The sequence below is a fragment of the Chiloscyllium plagiosum genome, chromosome 11 (assembly GCF_004010195.1).
Source record: "Chiloscyllium plagiosum isolate BGI_BamShark_2017 chromosome 11, ASM401019v2, whole genome shotgun sequence".
Taxonomy (NCBI): Eukaryota; Metazoa; Chordata; class Chondrichthyes; order Orectolobiformes; family Hemiscylliidae; genus Chiloscyllium; species Chiloscyllium plagiosum.
Window position 1 is genome coordinate 47,424,588 of NC_057720.1, and position 14,102 is coordinate 47,438,689.

The following is a 14,102-nucleotide window of genomic DNA, read 5'->3' on the forward strand; positions in this document are numbered from 1 at the left end:
TCAGTTCCAGCTGTCCGCTGCAGTGGCCGGTATATTGGGTCCAGGTCGATGTGTTTGTTGATAGAATCTGTGGAGGGGGCATAGCTTTAAATTAAGGGGTGGTAGGTATAGGACAGATGTTAGGGGTAGGTTCTTTACTCAGCGAGTCGTGAGTTCATGGAATGCACTGCCAGTAGCAGTGGTGGACTCTCCCTCTTTATGGGCATTTAAGCGGGCATTGGATCGGCATATGGAGGATAGTGGGCTAGTGTAGGCTTGGATCGGCGCAACATCGAGGGCCAAAGGGCCTGTAATGCGCTGTATTCTTCTATGTTCTATATTCTATGAATGAGGTGGTGTTTCTCCATTTTATATTGGACTTCAGTGGAGTACTGCAGCAGGCCTATGGCAGAAATGCTTGCATGAAAATAAGATGATGTGTTGAAATAGTAAGCAACTGGAAAGTGAGGGCCTTTCCTATGAACAGAGAGCAACTACTTTGGAAAGGAGCCATCCCAAACTATGCTTGGTTTCATCAGTGCACAGGAGATCGCATTGTGAGAGGTGACCACAGTAGATTAGATCGATAGAAGTACAAGATGGGCTCATCTGGAAGATGTATTGGACAATGAGGAAGCAGCAAGTGATACAGCAATCATTACCACACCTGCAGTTGCATCTGAATGAGCCAAGGGCAAGCGAGAGTGATGGTGTTGATGTGTGTTAAGGCAGTGTTACAGGTGATAGTGGATTACACCAGAGTGTCATGGAGGGAATGTTGACTGAGGAATACTGACGAGAAAGCAGGAGAAGATGGTGCCTTTTCAGTTTCTATCATCTGTTTAGATTTCATCAACAGTCAGTTCTGGTAAATTACTTGCAATGTGCTCTAATCATTTGGTTACTATGTTGCAAGACTACCATTTTACCATTGGTGTCTGTAATGTGTTCTGCGACTTCGACATTTGTTATGCCCATCCTTCTTGTAATATGTGAAAATTGAAATGTTTTCAGTCCCTTTTAAAGTTAGATGATTCTACAATGTTAAAGATATTTTTTAATTCTTAACACTCACTATTTGATAGAAGTTTTCATCCCTGAACCTCCAAAAAATGTTTTTCTGCATACACTGCTCACTCCATGACAGTTGCAAACTCACAATTTGTTTGGTCAGCTACAATTTTCAGAGCACTTTGTTAATCATAGTATAATTTCTCTCAAAATGTGCATTCCTGCTGCTCGTACATTGCGACAATATTCAAATTCTCACTAATACGCCTGAATTTTCATTGACAGTTTCTGCTCCACTGTCCACTGAGAACTTAGCCCTCACTCCCAATCTGGTCCATCTTTTCATTGTCTTGTGAATAATTATTCCTTTATCGTTACTATACATTACTGTTGATAAACTAATTCTGGTTGCTATTGTTAATAATAACGCATAACTTTAAGTTTAATTTCTACATTTTTATTCTGTATGTTAAGGAGAAGACATGGTTTAGTTTCTTTTAGATTTTTTCTGAGAGTGGTGATGCTAGTTTTCACTCTGAGAGCTTACTTGTCCAGTATTTATGGTGGAAGATACATTGAACCAACCATTAATATGAAAGCATACAGGGAAAGGGTTAAGTACCATTACCCTCACTACAGAAGTAGCATTAAACAAACTAATGGGGCAAAAGGTAGATAAGTTCCTTGGCTCTCAAGGCTTGCACCATAGGATCTAAAAGAGGGAGCTACAGAGATAGTGGATGCATTCCTTGTAATTTTCCAAAAATCTTACGATTCTGGAGAAGTATCAGAGGATTGGAAAACTGCCAATGTGACACCCTATTCAAACAGGAAGGGAGGCAAAAAGTGGGTAACTATTGGCTGAACAGCCTAACATCTATCGCTGGAAAAATATTGGAATCAATTATTAATGAAATAATAGTAGAACATTTGGAAAATTATAATCTAATCAAGCATAGGCAGCATGGCTTCATGAAAGGGAAATTATATCTGATTACTTGATCACAGTTTTCCGAGGTAGTCTCAACCAGATTAGGTGGAAGGGAAGCAGTCGGTCTGTGCTATATCTGGAATTTCAATAGGTATTTGAAGGTACCTCACAGAAAGTTAAACCATTAGATAAGAGCACATGGTGTTGAAGGTAGTATATTCGCATTAATAGAGAACTGTTTAATGGGCAGGAAACAGCGAATGAGGATAAGGGGTTCTCTTTCAGGTTGGTGACCTCTGACCATTGAGGTTCCATAGGGATAAGTACTGGAACCCAAATGTTTACAATATATATTGATAACTCAGAGGAAGCCAAATTTGCAAACAACACAAAAATAGTTGGAAAGACAGATTGTGAGAGGGACCTAACAGCACAACAGTTTCAAAACGGATTGATAGGTTAAGAAAGTGGGTAAAAGGTTGGCAAATGGAGTATAAAGTGGGCAAATTTGAAGTTATTTTAGAAGGGAGAATAAAAGAATAGAGTATTATTTAAATGGAGAAACCTGTAGAAAGCTGCAACACAAAGGGACTTGGTGTACTTGTTCACAAAACCCAAAGCTAACACATCGGGTGCAACAGGTATTCAGGAAGTGTATTGTAATGTTGGAGGTAGTTGGAGTATAAGATTAGAGAAGTCCAACTACTAATGTATAAAATGTAGGTGAAACTACATTAGAAATATTATGAGCAGTTTTGCTCCCCTTGTTAAAGAAAAGATATGAGTTTAATTGGAGGCAGTGCAAAGAAGGTTCCCAGTACAGAGGAATTGTCCTATGAGCAAAGATTAAACAGGATGGGACTCTATCCATTCGAAGAATGTGAGGGAATTCTTAAAGAACTTAAAGGGTAAATGCTAAGAGGATGTTTCCCCTCATAGGAGAGTCTAAGACCAAACGATGTATTCTCAGAATTAGGGGACGCCAATTTAAGACTGAGATGAGGAGGACTTGTTTCCTCTTTTGGGGGGGTTGTGAGTCAATGGAACTCCTTACCACAGACACTTGAGGGGACAAAGTCCTTATATATATTTGAGCCCAAATTAGATAGATTCTTAATCGGCAGGGGAATCAAGGGTAATGGGGAAAGGGCAGGAAATTGACAGTGAAGAATATCAGATTAACCATGATCCTACAGAATGGCGAAGCAGGTTTGAGGGACTGAATGGCCTACTCTTGTTTCTATTTCTCATGGTCTTATCAACTGCAATTATAACACTATGTCTACAAAACTGACAGAATTCAATGAAATTTAGAAACCAACTCTGAGCTGATCTGATCAATGGCTTCATCAACAATAAAAATCAGTTAGTGAGAATTGGAATCAATCCCGAGATATTAGTGTCTTATATGGGCCAGATTCAACTAATAAAATATTGAAAACACTTTAATTACATTAAACATCAGCACTTAGAATTTATTAAGTGCATCAGATTTTGATTAATTCATTCTCAGCATCACATTGTTCTACACAGACTATTTGATAGATAAATATCATGGAGATCGTGAGGACTGCAGATGCTTGAAAGTCAGAGTTGATAAAATGTGGAGCTGGATAAAGCATAGCAGGTCATGCAGCATCAGAGGAGCAGGGGAGTCAACATTTCAGGCAGGATCCTTCATCAGGACGGGAGAGGGGAAAGGGGTCTGAGAAATAAATAGAGGGAGCGGGGTGGGGCTAGGGGAAAGGTAGGTGCGATGGTGATGGGTAGATGCAGATAGGAGGTGATTGTGATTGGTCAGTTGGAAGGGATAGGTGGGAAGAAAGATGGACAGGTTAGGTCAGGTCAAGGGGGGGGGGGTGGTGGGCAGGGCACAGAGGGAAGGTTGGCCATGGGATAATTTGGTGGATGAGGAGATTTGGAAGCTGGTGATTTCTATGACAAGACCATAAGATTGTAATCTCCCGAGGTGGAAAATGAGTTATTCTTCCTTCAGTTTGCATGTCCCTTTATTTTGATGATGAGGGAGGCCCAAGAAGGATATGTCATTGGGGAATGGGAGTTAAATGGCTGGCAACTGGGAGGTGGGTATAATTGGAGCACGCAGACCATAGATGCATTGCTGATGCATTTTGACTTGATCCCCAAATTTGCGCTCGATCTCACTGATGTAAAGGAGACCACATCAGCAGCAACGGATGCTGTAAATCACGTTTGTGGAAATGTTGGTAAATCTCTGCCAGACCTGGAATGATTCTATGGGGCCTTGGATGGAGATGAGAAGGAAGGTGCGGCGCTGATATTGCACCTCCTGCAGAAACAGGGAAAGGTGCCAGGTGTGGAGGAGAGGTTGGTGGGGAGGGTGGACTTAACGAAGGAGTCACAGAGGGAACAGTCCCTGTGGAAAGCAGATAGGGGTGGGGAAGGAAGTATCTTTTTGGTGGTGGGGTCAGACTACAGATGGCAAAAATGGCAGAGGATGATATGTTGGATTTGGAGATTTGTGGAGCAGAATGTGAGGACCAGGGGACTCTGTTGTTGGGCAGGGGGCAGGGATTGAGGACAGAGGGGGTGTAGGAAATGGAAGAGATGCAGTTGAGGGCATCGTTAATCATGGGGGAGGGGAAATTATGGTCCTTGAACTAAGAGTATAGGTTATAGTTGGCATTGAAATGCCAGGAACAAGTAATGATGGCAGAATTGTATTATCAATACAAATTTGCATTTTATATCAAATAACAATTTTGAATGCAATAAAGATTCCAAGTTTTTCATTCTAATAAGGATTTAATGTCAGGTCCTACATTTCTGTAATTTCTGCACTGATTATTGATTAGATAAAACAATACACGTACAATGACGGCAATGATGTTACCTTATCAGGACAATCTTGACATTGTTTGGAGCATTCTTTATAATTGCTGATGCATTTTGATGACTTCTTCCATAAAGTATCTGGCTATTAATCTGAAAAATTAAAAAGCTAATGAGTGACAGTTACAAAATATACCAGCTACTGAAATAATTAGGCAACATAGCAACTTCCAGTAATTACAATTTAGAGAATGTAACATTGTAGAATTTTTCATTTTTACGGAACTTGCATTACAGTAGTCAGAAGGTCTCAAGATTTTAGAGGGGAGTACTGATATAAGAAACAGAAGAAATCAGTCAGATTCAAGTTACTGAAAATAGACTGAGAAGTCAGTGTGGATTGAAATTTTTTCGGACTGGAGGACAGCATACATGCACAACTTGTGAACAAAATGGAGTTTATGATGATACAAAATCAATTAGGAAGAAATCAATGGGTGGTAAGTAGGGTTTCAGAAGTAGACAGTATTGTCAATATGGGAGTAAACAATTTGTTGATGAACAGTTTAAGTCTCAGTTCTGGATCAAACAGAATTGCAAAATGGGGTAGAATCAGTGGTAAAGGAGTGACATTCATGGGGCCTCGCACGGTAGGGCACGAGATATGGATTAGATATCCTCAATGTTGTAAACAATCTTGTTTCATTCATGATGTAAAAAATGCAAGTATTTCTTGGATGTCATGCTTTGATAGCAGGTGGATTGGAATTTATTCATCTAACTTCTCAGTAGTTTCAGAATACAGATAAGAAAAGCTGTTATTGAAAATCATTCATGCTGGAAAAAAAAACTAAGACTGTAAAAGAATTTCTCAGTTGAATACAATTTCAGTAAAACACCATTATAATGGCAATCTTATCATTCTTTTACAAAAACATAGGCTTATTATTTGAGTTGTTGGCAACCTTGGTAATTTAGTTTATACATTTTACTGATAAGCTATCCTATTATAACATTACTTAGATTGAATTGAATTGAATTGCACTTATTGTCACGTGTACTGAAACACAGTGAAAAGCTTTGTGTTGCAAGCAATACAAACAGATCACAGAGTTAAGTAGCACAGATAAGTAACAGGTAAACAGCGGCAGAAACAAAAACGCAGATACAGGCGAATGTTAAGAATTTGTGGGTCCATTCAGTATTCTAACAACAGTAGGGTAGAAACTGTTTCAAAACCAGCTGGTGCATGTGTTCAGGCTTCTGTACCTCCCCCCCCCCCCCCCCCCCTCCCATGGTAGAGGTTGTAGAAAAACAATGTCAGGGTGTTTTTGCATATCTTTATATGAGTAACTATAGAACTGGCTGAGCACACAAAAAGAGGATAATATAATTCAAGGAAAGGTGCCTGATTTTATTTAGTCAAACAATGACTCCTTAAAATGATATTATAATGAGCTACCTTACAAAATGTAATCACTTGTTGGCAAGTACGACAGTCCATTGGCGCACAGAAAGTCCCATAAATAGCAGTGAAATAAATGACCACTTAACCTACTTTGCTTCCAGTGAAGCATGAGTGCTGATTAAGACATCAAGAGAACTATGATCTTCCTTCAAAAAATGCCATGGAATCCTTTACATCCATCAAAATTGGCAGACAGTGCCTATGCTTTGTATCTCATCTGAAAGGTCAGCTCATTTAACAATGCAATATCTCTCTGAAATGCACTTAAGTGTAACCTGGATTCTGCTTTCACGCTCATGAGTGGGGATTGAACTTTCTAACAGAAAGTCAAGAGGACTATCACTGAGCCAAACGACTTGAGGAGGCAGTTTAAGTCCATAAAATAAGTTGCAGGATGCTTTTCACTTGTATAATGATGCTCAAATAGGAGGAGGACTTGACAATTAAGAGGGAAGCACAGTACATTCAACCATAGTGTTTCAAAAACAAATAGTTCATCTGGAACAGACAAGGTCTATAGTCCTCAAACATTTTAAAAATTTCTTTGTGGGATGTGGATATCACTAACTATTGAGCTTTCAGCCTGGAGGAGGTGGTGGTGAGCTGCCTTCTAGGACCGCTGCAGTCCTCAGGGTATTGATACAGCAACACTGTTTTCAGGAAGGGAGCTCCTAGATTTTGACCCAGCAGTAACATAGAGAAACCTGTTCCAGGTTCCCAGCTTGTGGAACAGTCATGAAGTGGCAACGTCACAGGACTAGCAATCTAGAATTTCAGGCTAATGTTCTAGAGGCATGGTGATATGGTAGATGGTGAAATCTGAATTCATGAATAAAAATTCTGGAATAAAAAGCCAGACTAATGGTGACCATGTAGTCACTATCATTTGCTCATCAAGAAGCCCATTCAGTAATGTTCTTTGCGGACGGAAATCTGCCATCCCTATCACAGTCTGATCTACATGTGACTGCAGACCTACACCAATGACCCATTGCCCTTCAGACATTTAGGAATGGGCTACATAAATGCTGGCCTAGCCAGTAATGCTCACATCCCATGAATGAGAAAAATAGTCAGGTTGAAGGAAACATGCAGGTGATAGCATTAACATTCATCTGTTGCCCTTGTCCTTCTAAGTGGTAGAGGTCAAGGGTTTGTAAGGTGTTGCTGGAGGAACATTGGTGAGTTACTGCAGTGCATTTTGTATATGATACACATGCTTCTGTCATTCACTTCTGTGAAAGAAGTGAATGCTGAAGGTAATTTATGAAGAGCCTGTTAAACAAGTTGCTTTGTTCTGGACAGTGTCAAGCTTCCAGAGTGTTGCTGAAACTGCACCTAACCAAGCAAGTGAAGAGTACTCTATCACACTCTTGACTTGAGCCTAGTAATTGATCGATTTGCACTGGGTAAAGAGAAGGTGGGTTACTCACTGCAGAATACCTAGCCTCTGACCTGGTCTTGTAAGCACATAATTTCCACGACTGATCCAGTTAAGTTTTTTACCAGTAGTAATCCCCCAGGTTGCAGAATTCAGTGATGTTATTGCCATTGAATGTCAAGGGGTGGCACTTAGATCCTTTCTTGTTTGAGGCTATCATTGTTTGGTACCTTTTGTGGTACAAATGTTACTTGCCATTTATCAGTCTAAGCCTGAATGTTATCCAGGTCATCCTTGAAGACAAGCTGATAGAAAACCAAGTGTGCAGAAACTGGTCTTTCTCAGATTGGCAGGATGTCACACGTGGGGTCCTACAGGAGTTAAGTGCTGAAACCTGAACAATTGACTATTTAAATCAATAACTCAGATGAGAGGAACAAAGACACAATAGCTAAATTTGTAAGATATACAGGAAAAAGTATGTTGTGAAGATGACATACAAAATGTAGACTCAAACAACTGGGCAAAAATTTGGCAGATGGAGCAGAATGTGGGAAAATGTGAACTTGTTTACTTTGGCAGGAAGAATAAAAAAGGCAGAGAAGTATTTAAATAGAAAATAACTCCAGAATTCTGAGGTGCAGAGGGATTCAGATGTTGCAGTGTATGAGTCACAACAAGTTAATATGCAAATATGTAAGAGATTCAGGTAGTTAATGGAAAGATATCCTTGATTACAAGAGAAACTGAAAATGAAAGTTAGCATGACAAAGCTGCTAAGTACCACTGGAAATGCCAGGGAAAAATAAAACATTAATGGGGATGAGGACATCAATAGTTAAAGATGCCAATACTAACAGCAATGCGGCAATTGGTGCGGAGACGTGGAGTTTGAAATTCAGAGAACACATTTTGAACACCCTGCATTTAAAGAAGGATATAACTGCATTGGAGGTGCTTTCAGAGGATTTTAACAAGACCTGTAATCATTAGTTTTCTTACGAGGAAAGATTGGGAAACTTAGCTTGATTCTACTGGAGTTTAGAAGCTTGAAAGGTGACATCATTGAAATGTATAAGATCATGAATGGTTTTGACAAGGTAGATATGGAAGGATATTCCTCTTATGGGTGAATATCCAGAACGAGGGAACACAATTTTAAAATTTGTGGTCATTCTTTTAGATGAGAAGACTTTGTTTTCTCTCACAGGGTTCAAATTTGGAACTCTCTGCCTCAAAAAGTGGGTGAGGTGCAGGTAGATAGATTCTTACTTGGCAAGAGAATCAAATTATTGCTGGTAGACAGAAATCTGAAATTTATAACATCAACAGAGCAGCCATGAACTTACTGAGTGGCAGTGCAGACTTGACACACAATGGCCTATTTCTGCTCTGAATTCATATGTTCATGTGTTGCTTATGAACACAGAATGCTTCACTATTTGAGCCATCATGAATGCTAGGAGAAAGTGCGGACTGCAGATGCTGGAGAGTCAGAGTCAAAAGTGCTGCTGTACTTTTCCACTATAATGAACAGTGTTGAACATAGTGCATTCATCAATAATTATCCCCACTTCTGACCTTATTATGGAAGTAAGATAACTAATGAAGCAGATGAAGATGATCGAGCCTAGTACTCTATCTTGATGAACTTCCAGCCTTTAAACATTAAACGCTGCAAAGCTGCTAAGTACCACTGGAAATGCCAGGGAAAAATAAAACATTAATGGGGATGAGGACATCAATAGTTAAAGATGCCAATACTAACAGCAATGCGGCAATTGGTGCTGAGATGTGGAGTTTGAAATTCAGAACATGCTGGTGAGGAAACAGGGGCAAGCTGTTTTCCAGGAACAGAAAGTGAAGAACACTGGGATTGGAGAAAGGGAGCAAGATGAGGATATTAAAAAATGAAAAGAACAAGTCCGATAACCTTTTATTCAGTTGCAATCTCACAGTTAGCACAACTTCACAAAAACAGTGAGATGGAGGGGTGACTCTGGAGAACCTTGTGTGATACAAGTTTACTTGAATACAGGAGAAAGGAAAAGTCAAAACACAATCAGCCAGGATTATTTATTTGTAGATCACAATTTCAAAGAACAGGTAGTTAATCACTGGAAGGTCTGAGAGGAGAACTTGGTGTAGAGATCGCTGTGGAGTTTTAGATGGCAAGCATTCTATGAGAGAATTTGGGGTGTGGAGGATAGCAAGATGTCTGAATGACGAAAAAATGTCAGAGGAATTAGAGTACCATAGGGATGGGCTTATTGAACCTAGCATGTTTGCACTGCGCTAAACAACAAATTGACAATGTAAACGTTCTGCTCTATTTAAATTCAGAATAAGTAGCTAGAAACTTTTCTCTTCAATAGCACAGAAATAACGAGATAATTTGAATCATTTAAAAGATCACTTGAACAGGCCACTAGGTCTACATGAAGAAAAGGAGAATTTTTTTTTTATTCGTCAGTGATGTTATGAATGTATTTATACGGATATAAACTGGGCAAGTTCAAAACCAAGTGAATGGTTTCAAATAGTTTAAAAATCTTCAATTCTGCAGGATTTGTGGTATTGGTTGGTGGCTATTTCTAAATAAAAATGGTGATTGGTTAGTTTTGGAAATGTTTGTACATTTTTAAAAAAAAAACTCTGACAGTGGTGAGCTGATTTTAATCCCTGGCTGGAAGCCAGAGGGAGCAGTTGGTAATTTGAGTGGAAATGAGAGTCAGAGGATTTGAACTGACATGCTTCATTTGAATGTGCCAGTCAGGTGCTTTGCCATTTCCAGCAGAAAGTGGCAGCTGGCCAGAAAGAGCAGATGCTATGTCCTGGAGCACAAATGTTGCTAGGGTCCTGTGGCTATGGGGAGAACCCACGGCAGAAAACATTCAGACTTTCATTGTGGGGCTTGGAGAAGTTACTGATCTTGACTCCGATGAAACACTGGACAATCAATACACACGATCCCACAAAGGTGGAGAAAGCAAATGAGGGAATACTCATGGCCATACCATCATATAAAACTTCCAGCAATCATGCAAACAGATTGCCTGCCTTGTTGGTTGGGCCTGTTGCATAAAATAAGCAAGTCTCACAGATAAAACATGCCTATTTTGAAAATGAGTAAGGAATACTGGCAATTATGGAAAGCAGTTAATCTATTGATAGTAATATACTTCTAAACCAGACCAAATTATAATAGTTCTGAAATTTGAGATAAATTTAAAATGGTCAATCCAGGTAATGGTTTGTAGTTTCTTGTGGCAAATAATAATTAGATGTAGAGGAGTACTGCCCACAGTCAATTTTATTAACTGGAGCTAAGTGCTCAGCCAAGCTTACTGTTTTCATATCCTTATTTATTGTTTCAGTGAGGGAACGTAATAAATGCTTTGATGTTTCTTGATAGAAGAATATGTCTCATTTCTTTTGATAAAGGTCTCAAGGCTGTAAAGGCCTGGTTAATTAGCAAGTCATATTTTTTTTTAAGTGTTCATTATTGAGCTCCAATATCTTTTGTTATGGTATTTCTCTTTGAAAAAATGTATTGATATAGCATCTTTCATTTCCATAAGATGTCCCAAATTGCTTTATGGCGAATGAAGTATCTTTTAAGTGTATCATTGTTTTGATGTTGTTCCACAGCAAGATTCCACAAACAGCAATATTATTTTATATGGTGTTGATTGAGGGATGCATACTGGCTATGGTTAATTCTCCTGCACTTCTTCAAAATAGTGCAATAGAACAGCTTATATGGCAGATGCGACCTTGATTTAACACTTCAGCTGAAAAACTGCAGCATTGTCAGTCTTGATTTGTGCACTCAAACTCTGGAGTTAAACTTGCAACCTTCTGATTCAGAGGTGGAAGTACTATCAACTGAGCCACAGCTGGCATTTTGAATAACAAATATTAGGTGATGGGCCAAGAGAAAGCTGAGAAATATTGGGGAGAGATTCTAGCATCTGGCCTGATCAGAACAATTTATCTTCTCTTACTATTTACCAAGATGATATTCATAGAATTTGTGGCTGCAGGATTTTCCTTTTAGTATTTGATATTTGTTGAAGCATTTCTGTATTCTGTGTGACTAAAACTTTATATGTATGGCAAGTGTAATAATAGACTTTGAGATTGCATTTGTCTCTGAACATAACAAATGAACTTAAACAGTGATTGCTTCTTTCTCTTCACATATTCACCACATTGCCAAATTGCAAGACTTCTTTATTTTTTAAGCATTTACTTGCATTATATTTCAATTGCTATATTGAAAAACCAAACAGACTAAAAAGAATGCAAATAAGCAATTTACAGGCTGCCACAGCATGTCAGTTTGTAATGATTTTCAACTAATTTATGTCTTTTTGTTGAGAAAAAGAAGGTATTATAGGTCCATCAATTTTAATTGATGACCAAATGGTAGCCAACAACTTGACTACACTCAGATGCAAAAACCTCATGAGAGCCAAATAGAGGTGGTCAGGGTCAGCAAAAATCCATATCTAATTACAGCACCACCATTATATGAGAACTGTAACACAGGGGTACATATATCATTGTAAGAAAACAGCTGAGTCAATCATAAATCTAGTCGAACATTGCAAATTTTCATTTGTCTCATGAGGCAAAGACCTTAAACATTTGAAGTACATAGATTGCCAATCTTTCTGGAAATACTAGCATTTAAATTAGTTTTTCAAATTAAAATTAAAATACTGAATGAGGCAGCCAAATTACAAAAAAAGACAAATTTAGATGTATGAATATAGTGCATTTTAAGATTTTAAGAACAATGATCTGTAAAGTTGGAAATTTGGATGGTCTTTCACTGTGAATTTTTAAAATCATTGCAAAAGCTATGCTTTTCAGAGTAGCCTGTAGTGAATATATCTATCAAGCAGTCCTCATTTTGTATTCAGTAAACAGCCAATGATGAGAGATGACAATGCAAACACAACTAAGCTGATGCAGTGAATAGTTTCAGTTTCCCTCAGCTACTACTGAGCAGGAAAGTTATGATGCTTTCAGCAAAAATGCATAACGAATACAAGAGGACGTGGACCTGTAAAGGAATCAGCATCATTTTCTTTAAGCTGTCATTTCAATTTACTAAAGCATCCATTTCCTTTTTCTACTGTTAGTGTTGTGACATGAATAAAGAGGTGATGTCAGGCACAATCTTATCTGGAATAAGTTGCCAACTCATCATCTTTCCATCTTTTTGTTCAATTTAATATTAGTCATAAAAACAAACAAATACATTATTTGCAATCCAAAAAGAAAACAAAATATTGGAAATGCTGAAAATATAAAATAAAAATAGAAAGTGCTGGAGAAACTCAGCTGATGTTTAGAGCATAAAAAACACCATTTTTTTTAGCTCCTTTCAGTTCTGAAAACAACTGGTTTCAGACTTGAAATGTTACTTTTGTTTCCCCCTCCACAGATGCTGCTGGATCTGCTGAGTTTCTCCAGCATCTTCAGTTTCATTTTCGTTCAATTATTTCTACATAAAATAGTTCTCAATGAAACTACTGTTGTGTTGGTTCTGCATATCACTTCCCTTTTGAGTGCTTCTAAAAGTCAACTGAATACTGAAGCTTTGAAAATGAATGAGAATTCATTCAAAAGAAGGTTATTTTCTTGGCAATAAATTGCCACTAATCCAATATTTCAATCATACAACCCAGATCAAGTTACAGCCATGTGTATTTGGGCAAATATACATAATATATAAGGATACGAACGCCCTTTTAACAGTGCCAATGTTGAGGGCGGGGATGGGGTTTGCACTGAGGTGGCAGGGTCACTGGAGCATTCCGGTTCAGTGAAAGCACTCTGAAGACTACAGATTACATAATTGGTCAATGTTAAACTATATTTTCAGAGTCCAGAAGTAAAGTAAGATTTTAAAGGAAGAGAAGTAGGTGGTGAGATGAGGTTTAGCGAGGAAATCAGAGAATGGGAACAAGAGGGGAAATACATGTGTCAAAATAAAAAATATACATTATTTAGCACAGGATAAAGGCTTGTAGATAGAGTCATAGAAATGTACAGCATGGAAACAGACCCTTTGGTCCAACCCATCCATGCCGACCAGATATCCCAACCCAATCTAGTCCCACTTGCCAGCACCCGGCCCATATCCATCCAAACCCTTCCTATTCATATGCCCATCCAAATGCCTCTTAAATGTTGCAATTGTACCAGCCTCCACCACTTCCTCTTGCAGCTCATTCAATACAGTACTACCCTCTGTGTGAAAAAGTTGCCCCTTAGGTCTCTTTTATATATTTCCCCTCTCACCCTAAACCTATGCCCTCTAGTTCTGGACTCCCCGACCCCAGGGAAAAGACTTTGCCTATTTATCCTATCCATGCACCTCATAATTTTGTAAACCTCTATAAGGTCACCCCTCAGCCTCCGACGCTCCAGGGAAAACAGCCCCAGCCTGTTCAGCCTCTCCCTGTAGCTCAGATCCTCCAACCCTGGCAACATCCTTGTAA

The 14,102-nt window shown here is 38.8% G+C and overlaps 1 protein-coding gene across 3 annotated transcripts in view; it reads right to left on the reverse strand.

Annotated features, from left to right (window-relative positions):
• patj (PATJ crumbs cell polarity complex component) overlaps nt 1–14,102 on the reverse strand; it is a 396,330-nt gene that overhangs the window by 124,180 nt on the left and 258,048 nt on the right. For all 3 annotated transcript variants that reach the window (XM_043699258.1, XM_043699257.1, XM_043699256.1), the window contains one exon: nt 4,797–4,888. In XM_043699258.1, coding sequence (XP_043555193.1) covers nt 4,797–4,888 — 92 coding nt within the window. The remainder of the gene's footprint in view (nt 1–4,796; nt 4,889–14,102) is intronic.